Genomic DNA, 10,000 nt, shown 5'->3' on the forward strand with positions numbered 1-10,000 from the left:
CACCTGTCTTCTCATTGGTTTTAAACGTTGTTCTCAGTACTCACCATACAAAGTAAGGGTCAACTTATCTTGGCCGACACCCTCTGCATTGGAGCAGTTGCACGTAAATTCTCCTTCATCCAGTTTGTTGAAGTTGCGAACAATATATTCGCTGCCATTGATTCCTTTCTCTTTACCATTGTGGTAAATTCGACAAACAGGACGAGGAAAGCCTTTCGACGAGCATTGCAAAGCAACATGTTCTCCATTAGCAGCCACATTGTAAGAGACGTTGGATATGATACTGGTATCCCTTGGTCCTCCTACGAAAAAGAAAAGGAAGCTACGTCCACTTAAAAGGAAGATAAATGATTTCAAATAAAGTACAGAATAACCGATCAAAGAAACTTGACGACGCCACGGTAACTACGAAGAGGGGGTGGCCTAAGGACATCTACTGACCTTTTACGTTCATCACAGTTGTTTTCGTATCGTTTGCTACTACGTTGACCGCTGAACACTGGTAGATTCCACTGTCTATCTCTGTAACGTTGAATAATGTTAGGAAGGCAGCTCCGATTCGACTTATGGTTAGAACCCGGCCATTCGTTTTCTTCCAAAGAACGGTAGGAGTGGGCCGACCAGTGGCTGTGCACACAAAGGTAGCGTTGTTACCAACTTCAACTTCTCTTCCTGGTGAAATCCAAGTGATCTTAGAAGGAGCTGTTGAAACAACATGACACAACATGAGAGAAAGGAAGAATTTATAGCTGACATTTTGCAGAAGAATGGGGAAGTGGGGGCTGTCATTAGGAAGGGGGGGGGGCTGTCATTAAAGGAGGAATAACTGGATTTCCAGGTAGAGAGGAAGATATATGTCATCAAATAAACTATGCGGATGATATGGATATACGGTAAAAACGACCTGAATGGTTAGATGATAATACTGATATTACCTATAAAATATTTAAGTACAAGCAAGAGATCTTAAAATGTTAGAACCAACGAGTACTGGCATTGGGACAACTCAATGAAGACAACGTCACCATCATCAATTTGTTGCACGCTTAAGTCAAATTTAATTAAGCCAAGTGATGTTCACATTAAGAAGAAGAGTTGCGATAGTGAAAAAAAATGGTACGGTGTTGTCGGTGGCATATTGCAAAGTTTCAGCGGACATAACAGTTCATAACGAAATCAGTGCAAACAAGCTTGCTATCACGAATGGAACTCTCTTACGTACCTAAAGACTCGGCCATTTTCTCACACACTGTGTTCTCTTGAAATTCAACATCGTCGACGGCTATATCACTAAACGCACTAGCTCCAATCACGCTTTCAAACGTTACCTATATCAATAGACAGCAAGACAGGAATAAAATGATTCTTGCAAGATACAAAGTCCCTTGAACATCCTCGATTATTCTTTTGGTACGACTAAATTAAACAGATTAGGTTCTAATATTACAAGCGGCGGGTCTAAAACACAGGTCACATTCCACAGGTCACTCGTTGCAGGTCATTGTTTTACCTTCTTTAAAGTCACCCAAAACCCTCAATTTGGCTAACCCTAGGCCTAAAAACCAACCTTAGGCCTAGGGTTAGCCAAATTGAGGGTTTTGGTTACTTTCCAAAACATAAAACAATGACCTGCAACGAGTGACCTGTGGAATGTGACCTGTGTTTTAGACCCGCCGTATTACAAGAGTGGTCTGAGTGGAGTGACCCTCGTGGCCGGAGCTGCAGCCCGATAACAACCTTTGTAGCAGGGATGATGAGTGAGTTTGTTAACCAGCGGTTTAGTTTGCCAGATTAGTATCCAGTTTCGCGCGGTTACAAGTACCTCCTGGAAGAAATGCGCCATGTTTGTTATTAAGTTCAAACCTGTTTCGTACGTATCATTAAAATATCATTCCCTTGGGTGTCTGTTGTTTTGTATTATGATACTAGCTTCATTTTCCTTTCGTTTTTCATCGTATCTTAGAAACTGTGGTAAGAAAAGTGGTGAGAAGCGTGATAGAACCGTGTCTTGACGTTTAATAGGAAACTGCGTGGAGTCTTCTTTGAAGGGTATGTCAACCGAGTCAAGGAATTGTATTGACGAAATCTGTATGTTATGCTTATAAATCTGCTCTGCTTTTCTTATGTAAATAGAAACTCGTAAGCATTACAACCCACATGATTTACATTGGAAAAGCAACAAGGTTTGTATAAAAGCAGGGTCAACTCCAGCCTCACTTTTATTGAAAAACGTCGTAACTGAGCACAGAACTTTAAAATGGTCTATAGGCCATTTCCGAGTTAATGTCTACCTCCTCTTCAAAGCGAGTCTACGTACAAAGTGTTTGTATATGAGCACAGAACTTAAAAATGGTCTGTAGGCCATTTCCGAGTTAATGTCTACCTCCTCTTCAAAGCGAGTCTACGTACAAAGTGTTTGTATATGAGCACAGAACTTAAAAGCAGGGTCAACTCCAGCCTCACTTTTATTGAAAAACGTCGTAACTGAGCACAGAACTTTAAAATGGTCTATAGGCCATTTCCGAGTTAATGTCTACCTCCTCTTCAAAGCGAGTCTACGTACAAAGTGTTTGTATATGAGCACAGAACTTAAAAATGGTCTATAGGCCATTTCCGAGTACATGTCTGCCTCCTCTTCAAAGCGAGTCTGAGTGCGACGTTTTTGTGATGATAATTAGTTGTACTTTACACATGAATGAAAACTAATTTTCATAAGAAAAACTTCGCACTTAGACTCGCTTTGAAGAGGAGGCAGAAATGAACTCGAAAATGGCCTATTCAAAAACCGGTTATATCGACGTGATAGGGGCAATGGCCTTGTGGTTATAGTGGTGTTGCTTGTTCGTTCAAGGGTCAGTGGACTTGGGACAAGTTCATTCTTCGAGTCATTTCCTGAGAAATAAATTTGTTTGTTGTCACCTACCCATTGACCAACAAATCCTTTTCAAAAAAATATAGTATTCATGGTGTCATTACCGTATATATGCCATCAAAGATAAGGGGAACTGCCGCCTTGTACCAGCTGTTCCCTTGGTTTCTTGAAATCTGCCACAAAACCCGATCTCCAACTTTAACTCTCAGGCTTCCCATGGATTGTCCATAGAGGTGATAATAAAACACCATACATGTAGCATTTCCATTGCTTTGTATCTTTGGTGAGATCAGTCTAGCAACATCACCATTCAATCGACCTGACGCTTCTGTGAAGATGTAATACCCTACAACGGAAGACGAGCTTAGCATCTGAAATTCCAAACCAGAAAAATTGAAGAAGGAGTATTTCTCGATCTCCCAGGACTAGATCATCACAGTGCGGTTCATAAATGACAGAAAAAGCGGGATTCCCTCCTAGAATGCAATACACTGATTCTTGCAAACACGAATTAGCGTTTAATGAACAAATTGAAACAATTTCTCTGCACTTTCATCTTTAACATATGTACATTTCCTTCCCTTTCTTTGCAAATCTGGAAGTTGAAAACGTGAGCACGCAACAGAAAATGTTGGCATTCACCCGTATTATGAACACAGTTATATTGGTCGGAACGATCACAAAATAATTGAAAACGTTTGGTCAAAATCGCAGAACTTGAGCTCTCTAAAAGGGACCATGACACAGAATACTCTAGTGTACCCATTCCAGAGGTATGATCCCGCGATGGTCCTGTGTGAATAGATGGTGTGGGCCCAAACTGGCGAGTCCACTTAAAGGATGCGGGGCTACCAGGGCCATTATCCCAACGACAATACCACGTGTCAAAGTTGCAGCTTGCATCTGAAACAAACCATTAACAAAGTAAGGTTAAAAACAAGCCTCGACATAATGAAAAATCGTTAGGACAATGGCATTTTTGTTTCAAGCAGAAGAATCTTCAAGATTTCGGAGCCAAAAAACAATGGTCAAGTGATATTTATTCTGCTTGTGTTAAGCGGATATCATTTTAACTCGAAGGCTAGTTGTTAAATTTGGTACATCTCTTTACATAAAAGGGAACAACAGGGCCGTGTTTTCTCGATGATTACTTGGGCCATAAAACCAGTGCACGAAAGAAAGCATTCCCTGCGGAAAAACTAAACCAATCTCGAAATTAGTGTATTTTGCCTGATTTACAATGGATTTTATCTCACCTTTTGCTCGAACTGTGTGGTTGGTGTCACAAATCACCCCGGCATCTTTGCCATGGTTACAGTCGCTTATCCTCCAGCCACCATGAACACAAGCTGCTAGCGTATGTTCGGTTCCAGTGCAATTTAAGTCGTCCAACCACATTGGTCCCGAATTAGCGCCACCAAAACTAGCCAGACCAACGGCTCGTATGTACCCCAACATGCGACACAGAACATGAGCATCAAGGATGTCCCAGGAATCATCACATATCTTTCCCCATTGGCCGTTGTAGTAAAGAAACACGCGGCCTTGGTTCAAATGTCCATGTAGGTGATCTACCAACTCTACATATACATCTGTGAAGAGAACAAGGAACGATTTAAAACATCACAAATGAATACTTGACCTAATTATTGTTGTTAATTATCACAGAGCGGACCACCAACTCTTGGCACTCAACCCGTGTTGTTAAGAAGTGTACTGCTTTGATCGTCGCCTTTAAAAGAGAAAAACGTAACGATCCTGGCAGGATTCAGGAAGATGGCAAAAGACTTTTCTGCCTCCTGCAAAGGATGGAAAGATAAACCTAAATGAACGAGTAAAGGTAGAACCTTTAGTTATCTAATCTGAACACCCCATCAAAGAAATCCCATTTTTGTACTTTTTGACTTACCTGGTGGTGAGGTAGTAATGGCTGAGGTCATTACCGCACCTGAAGGGGAAGGTTTTAGTGCAGTCGGTTCAACACCCGTGACCAAGCTAGACAGCCAATCGGTGGTGAAAACGGAGGCTATTTGCAAAGTCCTGGATGGAGAAGGTGGGATCGTAGCTGATGTCATCGGTGAGCTGTATGAGGCTGGACTTGTCTTGGTACTCATATGGTGCAAAGTGTCCTCTTGCGATGGGTAGTGACATATAACCTCTGCATCTTGTCTATGATCACAGTTGTTCTCTCCCCAGTCACTATGGCCGCAATCCGATAAAGACTTTTCGTTTCCGGTACAGGATAATTGACTGAGCCACACAGGACCAGTCCCTCCTCGATGATCGGAGCAACAATTTGCGGTCCAGGCCCCAAGATATCCTAGCATTCTACACACAACTATTGCATCTGGAATATCCCAGCCATTGCTACATACCGTGCCCCAGTATCCATTGTAGTATACCTCTACGCGACCCTTATTGGGAGTTCTGCCACCAACAAGTCGCACGTTTACAGGGAAATCTAAAGGCAAATGAACAAAATTGGAAAACTAACGTTACAGACCACAGTAAACCTTTTGATGAAATTCCACTGAGCGTTAAAGGAAAGTTGCTTTAAGACAAACAACCTACTCTTCACCTTGTACTTCCAACTTCATTATGCTCTTGGACGCTGCAAGAGAGCTGAGCAGGGTGCAGCGATATCGAGTCAAATCAGTGTCCGTGACATTCTTCAACCTCAGTGTCATGTCAGATCCAGGAATAACATCAAACGTGTTGCGTGCTCCAATTTCAACGTACTCTCCACCATAAAGCCGTTTGATTGCCATAACTTGCCATTGATTGCTGAAGAGGAACATCTCTCGTTCCAACAGAATGAAACCAAATTGATTTACAGCCGAAGTTTCTTGCGGTGTCAGTGATAAGAGCGTCCATGCTAAGGTGGCGGGTGAACCTTGGTGCACATCTTGTGGTTGTTTGATACTCCACTTCAGGGAGTCTGCGAAAAAAATCAGAGATAACTACGGATATATGCCCAGAAATACATGTAACTAGTTAAACAACTTATTTTGATGAGCGTAACGAAGTGTCCCTTTAAGCTCTTCGTCAATCGTGTCTAGGAATTCGGACTGTTAACCTCACAAATTTTCCCCCAAGCTCGTATCCCCAAGTAAAGGTAAACGACTGCATTTGCTCTAACCTAAAAATAACACTAACCCTGACATTTACCTTTTTGCTGGATATGGTTAGCAAACGCTTAGACTTGCAAAACATTTCGCTTTGGATATCAGAATGGACCCTTATCACGCGGGGCGTATTTTAGCCAGAAACAATAGATTTCGTAGGCCGAGCCTCGAGTTCATGTGTTTGGAAACGAGTTTTACCGCGCAAAAACAAAAGGTTCTAGTCCCTCGGGACTCAACATGGTTGCTGCGTGAAAGGAGTCAAATCCATTTAAGCGCGTTTCTCAATATTAGTGGCTTTCATGAAATGAAATCCTGCATTACAATGAATAAATCATTTCCAAGGGGATTTTTAGGCTCGATTTCCAGCCGCTGTTCGGGAAACGAGCCCGCGCTCCTCGAGGAGGAACGTGGACCGGACACGAGAGAGCGGCGGAAATCGAGCCTAGGGTATTTTACGTTGAAACAGAACTATAATGCTGGTGCGAATGGGCTTTAGTACGTAGATATGAAAAAGCGAGACACAAACATGTATCTTACATGATAGTTGTAGGAGTGAAAAGAGTCTCCAGATGCATAAGGCCGTCACAATCATTGCATGGTTTCTGAAAGAGAGGAAGAGAGAGAAAAAACAAAACATGCTAAAAGGCCTTTGAAAACTTTTCCATATTCACCGACAATTTATTTTATTTTTTTTATTGAGTGACGAAAAAACCAAAGGGCAATCCATTCCTCTGGCCAATCATGATGAAAAACGTAGAAAAAATGAACACATAAATGATGATTCGAAGATATATTATTTAGCAGAGCAAGGTAATGCGCAAATTTTTTCATAATCGATTTTGCGCAAGAACGTTCGGTGTAAACGAACCAATTTACACAACAAAGCACAAAAACAGAAATCCTGAAACATTTTTTTGACAACTTCCGACTAAATTTTGATTCTAAACTGCATTCGGTGATGGTTTTATTCAGTTTGGTTTAAAATTGGTGTAAAAGCAGTCAAGTTATGTCTCCGCAAACTACAACATGAGATTTCGGTTGATGTATCCGTTGACAGCATTTCCAAGTTGGTGTCTTTTGCCTTTTTTTTTCTTGAGATCCCTGAATATTTTATTATTTTTCTCAGAATGGGTCCAAAACGCAGAAAACTTATGTTTAGCTTGCCATTTAATATCAATATCAATTCTTTTATAGTCTTCAGTTGTATTTTGTTCCACATCATAATTTCTATCACCTCATAACGAAGTTAGCTTCGTTTAACTTCTCAATGTTCTCCCTAAATGAATTTAGATGCCTCCATACAAGATATTATGACAAAAAAATACAACTTATATATACTGCATGAATCTTCAATTGCATGGAGATTTGCAACTAAAAACACATGAATACAGTAACTTTAAAAAAAATTCGAACTTCTTTTTAGGAAGGCCGAAATTTCCCAAAATTTCTCAGTTGTCACGTAAAGAGTTTATGTATTGAAAAAGAAAGGAATTATGAGTGCGAGTTGTACGTAGAAAGTAAATAAGACTACGACAAGCTACATTTATCATGAGCGAAAGGCTAATTAAGTCCAAAATTGGGTTCGCTTACCTTTCAAAGCCGGATGTATTAAAAATGTAACGTCAAAACAAGGAAAAAGGTAGGAAAGGTGCGCTTTTGAAGTGACAGACTACGCTCTTCATAAGGAATAGAAGCTTTAAAACCACGGGAAGAAAGAAATTTTAGAAACTGGAAGTTGTCGGCCTCACAACTATTATATGAAGGGTAAACTTTCAACTAGGAAACCAGAACCGATTTGCCCAGAGAAACCATCCAGCATTGAAGCGGACACTACATGCCAAAGTCAGCGAGGACTTAAGGCTCTTTGTCACGCTTTCATCCCCCACAGCTGATGTTTTGCGAGACCTTATTATAATCGTATCGTGATGCAAACCTATATCATAAAATGACTGCGGGCGTTTTCTTCATACTATGTCTTTATGAATATAAAAGACCCTAAGCTGGTAAGACGTCATCATGCTAAATTATGTTTGTCTATGGAAAGTTGTCTGCTGAACAAGGGCATAATGAAAATTCTCAGCCTCTTGAGAATTCTATGTGAAGGTGAGATTCGAGAAAGAAGGTTGTGAGTCAACTAACTGTTTCAGCTGTGAGGATAAATTCACTGACAACGTCAAAACTAGAATTATGAGACCGTTCGCATATTCAAATTCGTTGGAAGGCAGATGGTAGGCCTCCTTTAGGAGGAAGCTTATAGTTAGCGTGCAGTTGCCAAATTCCCAGTTCCTTTTTTCATTGTCTCTTTTATCTTGTGGAATTTTTTTTCCAACTTTACCTTGCAGACCCCTAACACAATAGTTATCCAAAAATGAAGCGATGTTTCAAACAAATTTGTCAAATAACTGCCTCCTTAGTCGAAATTCGGAAGGCAGACAACGAGTCCTTTTCCTTTGTCAAAAATTCAGGGAAAAAATATAGCGGTATTTTGTTCTCGTCAGCTGAATTCAATTTGCAAGCTAATGACGGGTCATACAAAAGAGAATTTATAATTTTAGTGGATTCACAAGGTCGTAAAAGTTTCCGATACACTTCAATAGCACCTGGTTAGTCGCACGCAATACAAGGAGAGTCATTTAATACCGATTTTCTGTCTCAATGAATTGATTAGTAACTAAGTTAGGCAGGGGTTTCCCCACCGGAAAACTTTTGCCTTTCGTTTGCATTTATTTTTAATGCAGTAAGGCACGGCTCTTTTTGCCGGAAGAGGTGCCGTCTACTTTTGCTGTCGTCATCAACTCCGGAACATTTCTCGATTTCCTGTCGACATGACGATAAGTCTCAAGAAGTATCAACACTTGTAATGTAACGAAAGGTGAACGAAAGTTCGAGATAATTTTCTGCCCCAAAGTATTTTGACTACACTTGGATACAACAATCTTGTAACAAAAGAATTGAAGCTGACGTCAATCGTGAAAAACCTACCTGTTGTTGTTTGGAAATCAAGGGTTGTTAAGATCCCAAAATAAATTCCGAAAATAACAAAAGCTTGTCATGCCTGAATTACTCCGAAACATGTGCAAACGACGGATTGAACTCAGCAATATGAAGGCCGTTTACACGCTTTTTTATCTCATACAAAGCTTCGTTTTGTTGGGTAAGTAGCGTCAAACTTTAAAGAGGTTTCTGTATGAATATCTTGACGCGATAAGATTGTTGTGGTGTAAAACTTCGCTGAAATAGCGCTAAAATATTTCCTATCGAAGGTCATTAGAAGTTCGCCTTGTTTGACTGCTTTGCTTATTTGCTTTCGTTCCTTTTAGAGGGATTTCAGTGGTCCTTTCGACAGCAAGCAAACCATGTTATTAGCGTAGAAGTTGGTTCAGAGGTTTCTCTACCTTGCGAATACGAACTGACTCCGCAAGAACAGCAGGAAGCAAATATATTTCATCTGCTAACATGGACAAGAGAGGAACCCGTAAACAGCGAACAATGGGCTGGGTTAGCGATCAAATCCACACTAACGGGAAGCAAGGTTATATATGATAATCCACAGCGCATTTTTATCACCAACGGCACGTTGACGGTCAAGAACGTTACCGTTAAAGATCGGACACGTTACCAATGCGCATTTCAAAGTAGCTTCTTCACCACACCGAGCGTGATTAACTTGGATGTTAAACGTAAGTATCATTATATTAAATCGATCAGTAGATAATCTGAACGTTCCCAAGTGAGTAATTCTCAAACGTCCGTGCTAAGACAAAGGGAAAACTTAATGGTATTTTCGTTATATATATCGCTAAACAAATCACAGCTTTGCAACAACAGCCAGTGGAGGAGAGCTGCTACACAACTGCAGCGGAGATCACTACACTCGAAATTTTAGCGGTGTCACGATTTTGTATTTCAGCCATGTTCTCCCTTTAACCATCATAGATCCAGTTACTCCTTTTTTCATGTATGTACATATTTACAATAGTTCAAAACTTTCTTACCTCAAATT

The 10,000-nt window shown here is 40.6% G+C and overlaps 2 protein-coding genes across 4 annotated transcripts in view; one reads left to right on the forward strand and one right to left on the reverse strand.

Annotated features, from left to right (window-relative positions):
* LOC137982337 (uncharacterized) overlaps positions 1 to 10,000 on the reverse strand; it is a 19,512-nt gene that overhangs the window by 9,257 nt on the left and 255 nt on the right. The window contains exons 1-10 of one of the 2 annotated variants that reach the window (XM_068829426.1): positions 9,993 to 10,000; positions 6,535 to 6,599; positions 5,451 to 5,810; positions 4,782 to 5,333; positions 4,129 to 4,464; positions 3,635 to 3,775; positions 2,977 to 3,218; positions 1,223 to 1,328; positions 442 to 702; positions 45 to 302 (exon numbers count right to left, since the gene is read on the reverse strand). The exon at positions 9,993 to 10,000 is cut by the window's right edge and continues 255 nt beyond it. In XM_068829426.1, coding sequence (XP_068685527.1) covers positions 45 to 302; positions 442 to 702; positions 1,223 to 1,328; positions 2,977 to 3,218; positions 3,635 to 3,775; positions 4,129 to 4,464; positions 4,782 to 5,333; positions 5,451 to 5,810; positions 6,535 to 6,589 — 2,311 coding nt within the window. In that variant the 5' untranslated portion in view covers positions 6,590 to 6,599; positions 9,993 to 10,000. The remainder of the gene's footprint in view (positions 1 to 44; positions 303 to 441; positions 703 to 1,222; positions 1,329 to 2,976; positions 3,219 to 3,634; positions 3,776 to 4,128; positions 4,465 to 4,781; positions 5,334 to 5,450; positions 5,811 to 6,534; positions 6,600 to 9,992) is intronic. The other variant, XM_068829427.1, reaches the window with a different exon arrangement.
* LOC137982377 (peroxidasin homolog) overlaps positions 8,844 to 10,000 on the forward strand; it is a 21,812-nt gene continuing 20,655 nt past the window's right edge. Inside the window, exons 1-2 of one of the 2 annotated variants that reach the window (XM_068829491.1) lie at positions 8,844 to 9,151; positions 9,318 to 9,677. In XM_068829491.1, coding sequence (XP_068685592.1) covers positions 9,049 to 9,151; positions 9,318 to 9,677 — 463 coding nt within the window. In that variant the 5' untranslated portion in view covers positions 8,844 to 9,048. The remainder of the gene's footprint in view (positions 9,152 to 9,317; positions 9,678 to 10,000) is intronic. The other variant, XM_068829492.1, reaches the window with a different exon arrangement.

Source organism: Montipora foliosa, chromosome 13 (genome assembly GCF_036669935.1).
Source record: "Montipora foliosa isolate CH-2021 chromosome 13, ASM3666993v2, whole genome shotgun sequence".
Classification (NCBI taxonomy): Eukaryota; Metazoa; Cnidaria; class Anthozoa; order Scleractinia; family Acroporidae; genus Montipora; species Montipora foliosa.